Source organism: Osmerus mordax, chromosome 13 (genome assembly GCF_038355195.1).
Source record: "Osmerus mordax isolate fOsmMor3 chromosome 13, fOsmMor3.pri, whole genome shotgun sequence".
Taxonomy (NCBI): Eukaryota; Metazoa; Chordata; class Actinopteri; order Osmeriformes; family Osmeridae; genus Osmerus; species Osmerus mordax.
In genome coordinates, this window is record NC_090062.1 from 6,403,661 (window position 1) to 6,419,042 (window position 15,382).

General features: G+C 47.5%; 1 protein-coding gene across 1 annotated transcript in view; it reads right to left on the minus strand.

Moving 5' to 3' along the window:
* Window positions 1–684: 684 nt before the first annotated feature.
* The window catches only part of mettl15 (methyltransferase 15, mitochondrial 12S rRNA N4-cytidine), a 32,564-nt gene continuing 17,866 nt past the window's right edge, over window positions 685–15,382 (minus strand). The window contains exons 3-6 of the mRNA XM_067249147.1: window positions 13,910–14,046; window positions 6,608–6,799; window positions 4,930–5,108; window positions 685–1,281 (exon numbers count right to left, since the gene is read on the minus strand). Of these exons, the coding sequence (XP_067105248.1) occupies window positions 854–1,281; window positions 4,930–5,108; window positions 6,608–6,799; window positions 13,910–14,046 (936 nt within the window). The 3' untranslated portion in view covers window positions 685–853. The remainder of the gene's footprint in view (window positions 1,282–4,929; window positions 5,109–6,607; window positions 6,800–13,909; window positions 14,047–15,382) is intronic.

Genomic DNA, 15,382 nt, shown 5'->3' on the forward strand with positions numbered 1-15,382 from the left:
GGCCATTTAGGCACTGTTAAATGTTACTTGTGCCGTTTTGTTTCCAAGGTAACAAGACGGGTATATTTAGAGTGTACAGAAAGAGGCAGAAGGAGAGAAGAAAAAAAAACGTGTTGATGCTTCTTGATGGCGCAATTACAAACAGACAAAGTCAAATATTAAAGATAACATCAGAGAACATCTCATCTGGTAGCAGTTGGAGAAGGCATTCTCCATTTCACCAACAAACCCCCTTTTCCATTAGGCTTGACTCACATGGTATTTCTACTTATAACTGATTCATGTAGCATAGCACAGTGCAGTTCAACTGCAATTGTTTGCCTGGTCCATCATTTGTTACTACTACTGTGGAACTCTGAGGAAGGAGGGGAAAACTGGGATCGGAGTGTTCTAATGCTGCCTGATGACAAGGAACACCACTGCTTTATCAATGAGTCAGAATACCACAGATGTTGTGAGTAGTTCATCTGCTGGGGAGGGTCACAGGACAGAGTGCTTGGGCTCTATCGAGGCAGTGCAGGTAACCTCTGTAGTAGGTAGTTAGTTTACTCTTGTATGGCTGCTGCTCTTAACCAGCCTTTCTTAGACACATGGATATAAAATAGTCTTAATCTGTACCACTTCTAACGTATTTTTTTTAAATTTCACAGTCCGTTATAAAGGGACAAATGAAACTGAATGATTTCGCAATTCTCCCAGTTTCCAATAAACGTATTGACTCTAAAAACTGAAACTCATAAAAATGAGCTGTGACTCTGTTGTCCTCATGGCATCGCTACACAAAAAGACATACACTAAAGTTCCCTCCAACACAAGCATCGGTCTTGACTAGTGGGTGGACAGCGTTGTGAGGTCACAGCCTGCGTGCTGCCCTGAGCTTGGCTGAGCGTCCCCTGGGGTTCTCCATCACATCCTCAGCCTGAGGCGTCAACACCCCCCTCTGCAGGGGCACCCACGGTGCCCCGCCCCTCCTGCCCACCTCCTCCCCCTCCCCCCCTCCTCCCTGCTGGAGTCTGTGGCGGAGGCTGCGTCTGGGGGGGGCCGCCAGGTCCTCCCCCAGCAGGAAGCGCTTGACCAGGCGATCCTCCAGAGAGTGGAAGGTCAGGATGCAGAGACGCCCCCCGGGCTTCAGCAGGGTCTGGGCGGAGCGGAGGCCAGCATGGAGCTCGTTCAGCTCGTCGTTGACGAACATCCGCAGGGCTTGGAACGTCTTGGTCGCTATGTGAGACGGCCGCTGGAGACGATCACTGCGAGCGTAGAGGGCGGCAGATGAGAAGGACCCTGAGGTGGGAGAGGGACAACGGAAGAGGATTTACTGAAGCAGGCTCCATTCCTCGACATCTTCCGAAACGTTATCAAACACTATGTTGTCCCTTCCCAGAAACAACACTAATCATAAGCTCAACGTAAACTACACGATTAAGTGATTGTATTTTCCACAGAACTACAACTCAAATGACCAGGTCTGGAGAGGACAGTCATTACTGGTTTCCAGAACTACTGTTATCAATGACAGCACAATCAATCGGACCCCCTTGAGACTCTGTTAATTGTAGACTGTTTATTGTACATATACACCTGACCCCACACATATCCATCTGAATCCAATGGAATCTGGTGTTTGTATAAAATCTATAATCACATTTCTTTATATCTGTATTACATTTTCACATCTCGAAGACAAGAAAAAGTGCCCCAAACGTTGTCCCAGAGAGAGAGAGAAGATGTAAAAAGGGATATAAGGTAAAAGAGATGTCAGGAGACAAAGAGGAGGGAGGAATGGAGAGAGCGAGAGAGCAGTGTGGCATTTCTCCCCTCCTGCACTCGGCAGCACTAAGTGTGACTCACCCAGCAATCAATACAAAGCCCATCCCTGACCACACCAACTCCTGCTCTCTTCTCATCCCTCTTCTTCTCTTTCCCTCCCCTGTTTCTCTCTCTCCGTACCTCTCTTCTCTTTCTCTCTCTCTCTCTTCAGGTTATCTCAAAAAGATTTCATGAAAATAATGGGAGGACAGGGAAAAGTCTGAGAGGAACAAAAGGAGAGAGAGATGGAGACAGACAGTGTCTTGTGAGGAAGAAGGTTCAGTATGTAAGGAGACCCCTAGCAGCCTATAGGGAAACCACAGCTCAATACCAACCTATTGTACCTAACTATGTCAACAACCTGAATGATCCTAAGGCTGAAATAAAAACATTAAAAAAATGGGTTTTCAGCTTCAACTGCTACGACGACAAGAAAAACCCATCACCAACGGCAACTAACAACAACAATCGTGTTGTAAAAGCAGGAAGGCAGGATACGCACTGGTAAGACTATCAAGACCTGAGGTTCAGGTGTGTCCCTGTTCTAGTTCCTGGTCCTCGTCTAGATCCGGGTCTACTGTGTAGACCGCCCACTGGCCCTCAGGCTAATCCCTCTCCCAGTCCTAGGCTATTCGCTTAGCAACAGGAACATTACGGCTGGTACTCCTCTACATCAGCACCGTGGCGCAATACACAACCTATGATAAGATGTCGCGTTGCGTTCAACCACTTGATATGATTCACTTCGAGCTACCCCAAAAGCTCCATTAAGGAGGCGATATTTACAAGCTGCGTGTTTATATGCAGGACGGGCGGTGGTTAATACGCCCGCGTCATGATTGGTTGATAAATCCTGCTTTAGGAAAGAGAGGCAGCACTAGAGGCTGTATTACATCATGGCTGTCAGGGCTTGCATCCACACGAGTGCTGCACATCCCTCCAAGGACCAGAGGCACGTGTCAGGTTATTAGTTTCTCTGCTAAACTAAATATTAACACCGGAGGTTACCACATTTGAGCTTATAGCCTGCAACCCTTCCAGTACCTCAGAAAGCACGTGCTATCATCTACACATACAAAGACTATGGATCAATGGCATTTCACATACTCCTGTAGCAAGTTTCGAAATACCTCGAGAGGAAAACCTTCTCGAGATAAAAAAGCATCCCAAGACACTCAAATCAGGTGCGACTTCAGCCACGGTTCATTCGTTGATCAAGATCTCGACAGTGACTGTCACAAGGCAAGCTCCGTGGACACACTGTGTCCCTGTGTTATGGAAGGCTGTAGGTCAGGCGTGTGCGTGCATGGGCACTGTGCACGGACACACTCTAGCCTATAATCAATCATGTTATTCCCACTGGCTGTGTCAATCAGGCGATCACGCAGGCCCCAGTCCACTCTGCTGTGGGAATGGCTCCGCAGCCTCTGCGGGAGAGCAGAAGCCCCTGGGAACCCTCTCCCATTAACTGGAGAACAAGCGCCTAACGCCCAGTGTTCCCTGCCGGCCCACATGGTTCCGTCACGTCATAACCTAGCCCAGAAAGGCTGAGCGGGATAGGCGAGGGATGCTGGTTTAATTCTCTTGAACACGGTTAAGCTGAAGCCGAAGTTAGGCTGATGCCAAAGCCAAATATTCAGCCTAATGGGAGGAGAGCTCGGAGGTCGTCGCTGCAGCGACACAAAGGATGGGGGGAGGGGAGGAGAGCGCCCGTGGTGAGAGCGCGCGCACGGGCAAGAGAGAAAAAGAGCGCAAACACAGGCCTTGCCAAGTTAAGCCCAGAGCACAACCGTGGCCAGAAGTCTGGATGTCCACCTCTCTTTCTCAGCCTCTCTTGGGCTCAAGAGATCTGCCGTCTGGGCGATATGCTTCTGCAGAATATAGAATGGTGGAGGGATGGAGGGAGGAAAGGTGAAGGGATGTAGGGAGGAGAGAGAAAAGGAGGGATAGAAGGAGGGATGGAGGGAGATGAGATGGAGAGAGCAGCAGGGGAATAAAATGAGAGATATCTCCAATATCTCCAAAAGCAGGATGTCTGAACACTGCAGACCATAGCCCCCCACACACACCACATACCTCTCTAGGCAATGGAGTGGCCTTCAGCGCCGTGTGCCCCCCACCCCTTCCCCTAACCAACCACCCGCCCCCACCCACGGGACCTACACGAGTCAGGACCTCTTGGATTGATTGGAATAAACATTGGTGGTGACTCGCTCTGCTCTTCAAAGAGATCAAACAACAGTCCCTCCCTCACACCTGTTCTCCCGCCATGACGCACACAGCACCACCATCTAGAGGACCCCCACCCCCGCCTCTCTCTGAGGTGAAAAAAAGATATAAATATATAAATACATATAATAAAATGACAGGGAAATGTCAATAGAGAACATGAGAATGATGTGTGAGTGTGCATGTGTCAATATGTGCATGCATGGACGCGGGAACACACCTGTGTGTGTGTGTGTGTGCGCGTGTTGGATGCAGGCAGGGGCATACAGGTTGGGTGGGAAACAAATCAAAAGAAACAAAGAGGAGAGAGGAGGAGGGGGACAGGAGGGGGAGAGGGAGGAGGAGAGGGAGGGAGGAGGAGAGGGAAAGGAGGAAGGGGAGGGGAGAGACAGAGGTGGAGAGGAGTAGAGGGTGGAGGAAGAGGAGGAGAACGAGGAGATGACGGGGAGAAGGGGGCGGAGGAAGAGAGAGGACGGGTCTTATGAGAGGGAGGGGAAAAAAACAGTCTTGTTAGACCGTGAGCCGCGCCCTGTACACCCCCCCCCCTCTCTCTCCCTCTCTCTCTCTCTCTCTTTCCCTTTCCCTCTCCACTCTTTAAGCATTGTAATCTCCTCAGGAAGGGTGTGGGAGAGGCGTCCAAAACACCGACGCAAGAGAGGAGGATGATGCTCATTATGAGTGTCGTGATTTATCCAGGAGGGAGACCCAGCCAGCATTTAATACCTCCCCCTCTCCCTTTCTCTCTCTCTCTCTTTCTCTGTCCCTCTCTCTTCCTTTCTCTCTCTATCTCACTCCTTCCCCCCCCCCTCTCTCTCTCTCTCTCTCTCTCTTTGTCTGCCTAACTCTGCCACAAGCCTCCCCAAATTGCTGTAGGGAATTACGGAGGCAAGATACCTGCCACCACGCTGGCCAGCTGTTGGGTCCTGGTGATGGGGTAAACACTGCGTGCCTCCACGATGGCCAAGGCTATTTTCCTGGCGTGCTTCTCTTCGCCGTACGCGCTGAGAACAGACGCAAGCGCCTGTTGATCTAAGGCGTTCACCACGTCAGTGGCGCAGGGCATGTTGGGGTACCTACGCACAGAGAAGAGCCCAATTAAGCTGCTTGACGTCACGTCCTTGCTGACAGAGGCAAAGCCTGACAAGCTTTAGACAGACAGAGCTGAAAACCACCGTGCCTGCTGCTGCTCTGGTGCTGAGGACCATGGAGGGAGAGGGGGAGGGGGAGGGGGGGGAGGGAAAGATACATTGAGATAAGGGTAGATATATGGAAAAAGACAGAGCGAGAAAGAGTGACGGACAGAAAAAGAGAGTAAGATACACAAAGTTAGAGTGAGATATACAGAGAGAGAGATATACAGAGATATACAGAGAGAGAGAGAGAGAGAGAGAGAGAGAGAGAGAGAGAGAGAGAGAGAGAGAGAGAGAGAGAGAGAGATCATCTCAGTACCTGGTTTTCAGGAAACATGAACAATCTAGAATGTATCAAAATACATTCAATAAATGTGTACTCAACAAATTGCTGAAATGGCATAGCTAGTGATATATTTACAGTGTGAAACATCAGTATGGTAATGTTGTATGTCTTCACACATTAGCATGCACCAGCAAATATTAGCAACAGGTCTAGAAGTGTAATGGTCTTCTTGTAAGTTAAGCTCTGTGAGTGAGAGACTGATGTCCAGGTTATGTATTCATTCTTTCATTCAGTTAGTTATTCAGTCAGTCCGTTAAACAAATGAATTAACACTCTGGTTATTGGACTGTTTAAGTGGACATTACCTGACATTTTTGTGTAGTTTTGTTTAGAGGGTTGCTACAGTATGGTAGTTGTCTCCTCATTACACAGTACCAATCAGTGCTTCCCAAAGATAGTGCTACATAATCCTGTTTACTTGCAACAGCTCATGTCAAATCACTGTCATGGTCCTCCAGCTCCAGGGAGATTGATAGACAATGAATTAGAGGCCTTGTGAAGGTTAGAAGTGCATATATACAGCTGAGAGAATAAATCTCCCAGACAAATGGCATTCCCTTCATGAGGATGACAGAACAGGGGAAATAAAATTGGCACAACACAGAATTAGATTTCCCAGCATGCAACTGGAAGGAGATAACGTTCCATGAGGCTGGGGAAAGACAGGATGCAAAGAGTAGTTTAATCCAGAATGATGCTCTTATTACACATGCTACAAAGTCTAAACTGTTTAACTAGGTTGAATTATGTTAGTATCCTTAATGGTTAGTGTTGTTAATCAGAGCTATTCAATGACAGTATTCTGAGTCACAGGCCCTGAAAGTACAGAGGAATGCTTTATTGGTCATAATTGGAATTTGACAGGAATGCAAGGGTGTTCCTTCAATTGTCGTTTTTCTTAAAAAAAACTTTTGTAAGATTCCATCAAACTGTGAGGGTTCTATTGGTGTGGACTTAAGGCGCATCAATATTCAAATCTTGACAGTTCTTGGAATAACAATGCCATTTTTGTATCTGAAGGACTGCAGTGTGTATTAAAGTAAAAAAAAAAAGACAATTACTATTGAATCACTGAATCACTCCCTCCTCTCCCTACCTGTTGGCATCCATCCTCATGTCCAGAGGTCCGTCCTGGCTGAGGGAGAAGCCACGCTCTGGACGGTCCATCTGCATGGAGGAGCAGCCTGCATCCAGCAGCACCGCGTCCACACTGGCCGGCCTCAGGCCCCACTCATCCAGCTGGACCTCCAGCTCACTGAAACGACCCAGCAGGGGCCGCACTCGACCCCTGGGGGGTGGGGGGAGCGGAGGAGAGGGAGGGAGAGGGGGATGGATAGATGGAAAAAAGAGGGATGGGGTAGGCAGAGAGAAAATGAATTAGGGGTGAGGAGGAAAGGAGAATGGGGGGAAAAAAGGGTTTTGATCAAATTATCAAATGTCACAAAAGACCAGGAAAGAACTGCATGCAGATGACCGTACACAAATACTGCACCAAGAGGTTCAGTTCAATGTTCAGATAACAGCACTGCAGTAATGTACACTGTATTACACTGGATTGCAGTTCTGTACATGGGACAAGCTGACGTCTGGAATGTTCTACTTCATGACTTATTAAATATTAACATAGAATTGATTGGCTATGACGGTGTGGCTGTAAAACCAGTCCATGCTTTTAATGCCTGTCTCCTTGGAACTCAGAGGAATGTCCAGGTTAAAGCACTCATTTCTCTGGTCGTAACACCTGTACAAGACAGAGCTACACACACACACCCCTTCCAACAAAGACTAAGCTACCGCCTAACACGTCCTGACACACATACATCTACTTCCTCACACACACACTCACTCACACACACACACGGGATACTCCAGTCACACTCATGCATTTTTCATGTGACCTTTTCAGACTGTGAGCTGGGAGAGGAGGAGGGTTGAAGAGAAGGAGGGAGGGACACAGGGATGGAGGGCGGGAGGACTGGATGGAGTGACGGAGGGAGTCTCCATACGTCGGGGGCGTGGGGTCATTAGGGCCGCAGGGGCCAGGCCTGCTGCTGGGTGCTGACTAGGGCGTGGGTGCAGATCCAACTCATCACAGAGTCACATAGTGTGTCCTCCGTCCTTGACACCTCCACCCTTCTCCGTTCTCCCACTCCCTCTCCTGTGCTCTGCTACTTTTTTCACCCCTCCGCTCAGATTCTCTCGTCTAATCCACCCCCTCGCTTCCATCCTCCTCCGAGACGTCATACTAAAATGAAATAGCAAACTAAGCCAGCACACCCCCCCCCACCCCCACCGTAGTTAGAACGATAAAGTCTTTCAGGAGCTGCGCTGTCCACTTCTAAAAGGTCTCCCACCAGCGTCTCAGCCAGGGGTCTTTCCCAGAAGGCCTTGAGGGTCTCTGTGTTTCTCCGCCCACTGACAGCAGAGAGAGCGGGGAGCGAGGGAGCGCCTCGCCCACGCTGCCAGGACTTCCCTGCAACAAGCTCTACAAGTTCTTAAGACTTTTCCCCGTCTGTCATTAATTTGCTGAAAAATCTATAGCAAGACAGTCTACACACCCACCACCGACTTACCCTGCCCCCCCCCCCCCCGCCCCCCCACCCCTTCCCCCCATACAAACCTCCCCTACCTCTCTGGGTCCCCCACACACAGACACACCTCCCCTACCTCTCTGGGTCCCCCCACACACAGACACACCTCCCCTACCTCTCTGGGTCCCCCCACACACAGACACACCTCCCCTACCTCTCTGGGTCCCCCCACACACAGACACACCTCCCCTAACTCTCTGGGTCCCCCCACACACAGACACACCTCCCCTACCTCTCTTGGTCCCCCCACACACAGACACACCTCCCCTACCTCTCTGGGTCCCCCCACACACAGACACACCTCCCCTACCTCTCTTGGTCCCCCCCTTCGCCCCCTCCTAGATCCGTGTCTTCAGAGCTGCGCTTCGACACAGAGATAAACATATGGTGAGTCTGCCTGCTGTTTATAAAAATGTAGTAAAGTTTCTGTGTCTTCATGTCCGTAAAGTCAAACTTCTGAAACTGTCAGTGCACTGGCCATATTGGTCAATCTAAATAGAGAATAAAAATAAATAAATAAAAGCACATATCCCAATATAATTTCACCTGCTAACTCTGTGTGCAAATGTAACTATGAGTAAGGAAAATCCACACACACACACAAATGTATTCATATTTGTTACAAAATCAAAAAAGCGAAGCACGAAGTGAGTGTGACTAAGAGAAAAATAAGTTTATTTGAAGAGAAACTTGGCACATATGGTGCCGTCTCTTACAGAGGCCTACCACTATGAATCATACATGGTTTTGACTTGAGCAATATGGCAGGATGAGAGAGGAGGTGGATTAACAAGTAGATCTCGAGATAACAAAAAAACAAATATCTACTTTTGGGGGAGCTGCTTCTGTATTGATGACTAAATATTACACCCCCCCAAAACATGCTATTAAACAAAGAAGTCCTACACTGCATGTCCAAATGTAAACATGATACTGATACTGGTAGCCCGGTGCCTTGCACTGCCACCTTGCAGCAAGAAGGGCCTGGGTTTGATTCCTGCTTGGTGCCTGTTGGTGCTCAGGTGAGCCATCTACCGGGCTATTCTGTGTGGAGTTTGCATGTTCTCTCATGGGATCCCTCTACAAAGAACCCCAATAATAAAACCAGACTGCTCTCCTGCCCATGTCCCATGACAGGACACCCATGTCCCTGGCCAGGACACCCATGTCCCCGGCCAGGACACCGGTGAGCACTGAACCCCTGGGCACTGCTGATGTGGCTGCTCACCGCTCCAGGCTGCCCTGGGAAGAACGACAGTATCAAGATTGGATAAAAGGGGACACCCTGGTGTGTGTTCCTCTGACCACTGCACTGGTGTGTGTTCCTCTGACCACTGCACTGGTGTGTGTTCCTCTGACCACTGCACTGGTGTGTGTTCCTCTGACCACTGCACTGGTGTGTGTTCCTCTGACCACTGCACTGGTGTGTGTTCCACTGACCACTGCACTGGTGTGTGTTCCTCTGACCACTGCACTGGTGTGTGTTCCTCTGACCACTGCACTGGTGTGTGTTCCTCTGACCACTGCACTGGTGTGTGTTCCTCTGACCACTGCACTGGTGTGTGTTCCACTGACCACTGCACTGGTGTGTGTTCCTCTGACCACTGCACTGGTGTGTGTTCCACTGACCACTGCACTGGTGTGTGTTCCTCTGACCACTGCACTGGTGTGTGTTCCTCTGACCACTGCACTGGTGTGTGTTCACATTGTGTGGGAGATTATGGATTTTTCGTCTTCTACTATCAAATACTACATCAACTATGCCATTTTTTATTGAAAGTGTGAAATTGTGTCCAAGTCCCCTAAATGTGTCTTAAGTGGACTTGTTTAGGCCTTTTATCATTTTACAGATTGTGTAAATAAGAACAAGCTCCTGGTTATTTCCCATGTGCTGCTATGGTCAGACTAACAGCACATGGGAACACTGTAAGAAGAGCCCTTGACTGGAGGGTTGACTAGCATTCCAGACACAACCACAACATTACCCTGACTGGAGGGTTGACTAGCATTCCAGACACAACCACAACATTACCCTGACTGGAGGGTTGACTAGCATTCCAGACACAACCACAACATTACCCTGACTGGAGGGTTGACTAGCATTACAGACACAACCACAACATTACCCTGACTGGAGGGTTGACTAGCATTCCAGACACAACCACAACATTACCCTGACTGGAGGGTTGACTAGCATTACAGACACAACCACAACATTACCCTGACTGGAGGGTTGACTAGCATTACAGACACAACCACAACATTTCCACCACACATTACACATCAGTTCCAAGTACTTTTCCTTGCAGTACACGAACACACTGAAGCTACATCCAGAGCTGTTTCACGAGCGTCCCTCTGCCCCTGAGCAGTCAAAGGTTGACCTCTGATACCAATGCAGAATTTAAACATATGCAAAACACTTACATAATATTTTTTAATTATTAAGGTCTTTATGTGGCTTAGACACAAGCCTGGATGTATCAGCGCCTTATGTAAGATGCTGTATTATTCAAGAAGACAAGTTTCAGCACTGTGTTATGAAGTCCGAGTGTGGGCTTATAATTGCTTAAGAGAATTGAGCTATTTATAGTTGTTGCAACCCACTACATAATTCTAAATTTATACCGTCACAGAATAAAAGAGGAATGCTTTTCTATAAAACCTTCCCATACTGTAAATGTTTGTTATGAGAACTGGTTGCGGGTACAGTTACACTGTAATAGGAGAATATTGTTAAGCTAGTGTTGAGAATTAAGTTGACCCCCTGACTAAAATCTTAGACGTACAGAAAGGTTTGCAGGTGACAACTAGCATTCCAAAAATCAAACTTAACTTGTAATAACACTTCACATAATGTTGCATGTTTAAATCTGTACAATTAAAAATAACATATAAGTGATGTAGACATGAAGTCAAACCATTTTGCGCAGATTATTAAATGACCTGTAAATGAATAGGCTAGTTTTAGCAACACTTGATGTGAAGGCAGATGGTAGCCTATGGCAACACTAAGGAAAGTGCAGCACTGACTGGAGTTATGATGAGAGTAAAACTGTCATGGAGAGAGAGAGCTGTGGCTAGCTTAGTTAACTGTTTGAATCAACTGTAATTATGTGAATAAGAAAGTAAAACATTTTAATTTACAGTTTAGTTAAGTGCTCCCCTCCCTCTAATTGCAGAGGGTGGGTATCTCCAGAAAGACTCTCCAGGTATCTACTTGTGTAAAATAAATGCATCCACAAAGACTGAATCTTTGATCACATAAATGTCTTTTTTGTCTTCAAGGTTCAGGTTTTTAAAGGAACACTGAACAGATGAACTATTTTAAGCTGTACTTGAAGACACAAATATATCCTTGGACTCTTATTTTCCTCCAAGCTAAAAGTGTGGGCACAGAAGACATCAAGAGTTCTCTGTGTGTGTGTGTGTGAGAGTGTATGTGTGTGTATGTGTGCATGTGTCCGTGTGTGTGTGTGTCTGTGTCCATCGTGACGTGCTGCCTCTTCACAAATCAAGCCTGAAATATTCCCCAGTGCTGACCTGCCAGGTTCCTCTGCCTGCGTCACTGAGGCTGAACACAAGATGCTGATTGATTGCTTTCAGCAGGGGAGCAGAGATGAAAATATCTACAGGACATGTGCAGTTGGGAAAAAAGGAGAACATACACTCACAAGTACACAAGTACCAAAGGCCAGAACCTTTCAATAACTTGAATTTGGTCTGGATGTGAACTTGGGCAACCTCGATTTGTCCTCTTTCAAGTTGAAACTTGAGAAACACATTAAAAACATAATGACCTGATAAGAGATTTTGGATGTGAAAAACAAGATGAGTTACTTATTCCACAACTTTCCCTTCTTGCCCCTCCAGAAGAGAAGACCTGTGTTGCAGATCTATGAATTAGTCCCTGAGAAGTGAATTGCTGGATATTGTAAACAAGATACATAAATTTGCTTTCAAAATAAAGGGCCCGACAAACGACTGATGTTAACACTAGTCACTGGTAACTGAGTTAAGCTTCCCTTTGCTCAACATCCAATGGATATAATGCTACAACCCAAAGATTAGAGATTTGTTACGGGGTTGCGACTTTTACATTCTGTAGGACACACAGTACACAGATAATGTGTGTACGCAAGTAATTACAAAGACAATTTTACAGGGGAAAATAAAGATGGACTCAAAACTGTGAGATTTCTTGGTGCCACATCCATGATATATCGACAACTGTGAAATGTTATCTGTTCTGTCGGACTCCACAGTTGACTCTCAGTCTCAACAGACGGAGCTGAAGTCATTCCTGACGTGATTTTACTGCCGTCAGTGTGTTGGAGGGGGTGGAGATGGCCTTCACAAAGTCTGGTCAAGACTCAGCTGGGAACCTTGATACAGACAAAGTGTTTGTACACTAATAGTCAAAGTCACATTCTACAGACGTTCACTTTGCTTCATTAAAAACCCGCCAAAAATAACAAATTGGGATCTTGAGAAGAGAAACTTTTCATCAAATGGTCTTAGATGACATAATCATCTTATGAATATAATATCAGGCCGATATCAAAGCATCTTGCTTCATGTTTTCTGCAACCGTTTCCAAGACCGTTTCGTTGGCTTGATGACGGCGTGAGTAAAAGTATTTGTTAGTTCCGAGTTTGTAGCTGTGACCGTCTGGTCTCTGCCCTGGCTTGGTCACCATACACACAAGACACAGCCACTAGAGCTAAACCAAAACGGCTGCATTACTCCTGAACAAAGGGCCCGTTAATAAAGCATTGTTGTTTAGCCAGAACTGCGTCACGGCCGAGACAAATAACAGTGAAAAATCACACGTTTCATTCCTCCTCTCGGCTGCAATCTAAGCAATTATATAACTCCAGATTTCACATCCCTTTTTGGTAGTTAGCAGCGAGCCGGAGCTTTCTGCAGGGCCTCTGCAGGATGGGAGAAGCCAGAGGAGAACAGCTTCACCAGCCCTGTTGTGAGGAGCCTGTGCGTGGGCAGGCTGGATCTTTCATACAGGCTTCCAATAATATTGGCTAATTGCTAGATTTCTCTAGCTTCTCTCAACTCATACCATGAGTGGGTGTTGAAGGGTTTATAGCAGGGGTATATTGCTGCTGACAGAATGCCCTGGTCTTTCTCTCTCTCTTTCTCTCTCTCCTTCCTCATCCCCCTCTCTCTCTCTCTCACACACACACACACACACACACACCAGCGTCTTTCTGTAGCAGTAGTCCGCAGGGAGAGGTTTCCCTGTATGTTGCTACGTAAAAGGATTCCTACCCACACCATGGTCTTAGGAACATCTCGTTTTTATCCTCCCTCGCTCGCTCCCGCACATACTCCCTCTCTCTCTAATTAAACATCCTGGTGTCTCCCTCCGCTCTCTCTCTCTCTCTCTCTCCCCCCACCCACTCTCCTCTTTAACTTCTCTGGGCTTCTCCTCTCTGTTTTCCACCCACTCCTATCTGGCGGAACCTCTGTGGGTGGCTGCATCTCGCACACACCAGCGCAGACGTGGGCCCCCTCTCTGACAAATGACGCGCAGGGCCCCCCAACTAGGCGTGGGGGGAAGTGGAAGGGAATTGTAAAAACCAGAATGCTGAGGCAGTGATGAATATCTGTCAGCAAAACACAGAGAAGGTGGAGGAGGCCTTGGGTGCAAGGGCATGTATACATCAGGGGCATGTGGGGAGTACGAGGAAGACGGGGGCATATGCACAGTCCAGTACCCTACTGTGTGCTTCTGTGTGTGTGTGTGTGTGTGTGTGGATGTTTAGCATGACACACAAAAAGGAACTTACTTGTGCTCCTCAGCCAGTTGGTGGGCCAGTGAGAAGGCGGTGGGGTCCCTGTCTAGGGCCAGTACTGTCACATCTGGGGTCGCTTTGGCAATGGCCTTGGTGTGACCCCCACCCCCAAAGGTCATGTCTAGGAACACCTGTGGGGAGGGATCAAACGATGAATGGCAAAGGAAGTGGGTGGACAGGTGAAAACGGGTGTGACATTTGTGAGCTGAAGTGCCCAAAGGATGCTGAGGGGGATCACTGTTTTGGGATGTTTAGATTGGTGTGTCCCAAACACACACTTCACTAGCTAGAGAGCTGGTGAAGACTCACAGCTTTTGGGTGTCAATGTGTGAGTCATTCTGCTTGCCCCTCCTGTTAAGATCTCTCCCCGCAAAGCCTGCAGTCCTAGCTGCTTGCACTCCATCCCCTATTCCCCAGGCACTGTCCACCCACCCACACTTCACACTATATGTACTGACAAATAAAATGCCACTGAACAATAAAGACTTATCCCAATAGCACACTCATTGTGTAAACATTTACAATTAGTTCTCCCTGTGGAGTCTTCAGGCTGGGCTCTGACTAGCCCCTCCCCCTCCCCACCTCCTGTCGGTCTATGTCTCTCTCTTTTCATCTGTTAGGGGAGATGATTGGACACCTTGAAAAGGGCTATTCGCTTGAATGACTTATAAAAAATAAAAAGATCAATTTAAAAAAGTTGAATTTCCCATTTTACTTTTCAAATCAACCCCTCAGGTATTGATTCAAGTGTAATTTAATAGTCCCGAACTTCAAGACATAGCGAGGCAAAAATCTTAAAACAACAGTAGTGTTACCAGCCCACTATCTGATATCTCTGTTAACTGTTGCTGTGCAGCTGTGCCTGTAAAAATTAGACATTGATTATTCTCAGGGAAAATCATATTTTCTCTCTCTCGCTCTCTCTCCTCATTCTTCAGCTCCATCTCCTCTGTGAATGGTGCACGAGTCATTCTAAACATCTCTTTCAAATAGCAGAAACAGCCCTTCAGGATGACCTTATCAATCATGGATACAACGTTTAGATGAACTGACAAACCGACTAAGCATGAAGGCTAACCCTAGCTCTGCTGCATGCTACTGTACGTGACAAGGGGCTAACCCTAGCCCTGCTGCATGCTACTGTACGTGACAAGGGGCTAACCCTAGCTCTGCTGCATGCTACTGTACGTGACAAGGGGCTAACCCTAGCCCTGCTGCATGCTACTGTACGTGACAAGGGGCTAACCCTAGCCCTGCTGCATGCTACTGTACATAACGGGGGTTTTAAAACGGAAAGAACCCTTTCCGGCGTAGGGTTTTATAGCTGAATAACTGTGTGATAATCACAGTGCATTCACAGACAGTTAATAGTCCCACCAGTCTAGAGCCAGATGCTGGAGGGGAGGAAAAGGACAATTAATGATGAACAGAAGGACTGAAGGCAGCATAGGACAGGGGGTTAAGACT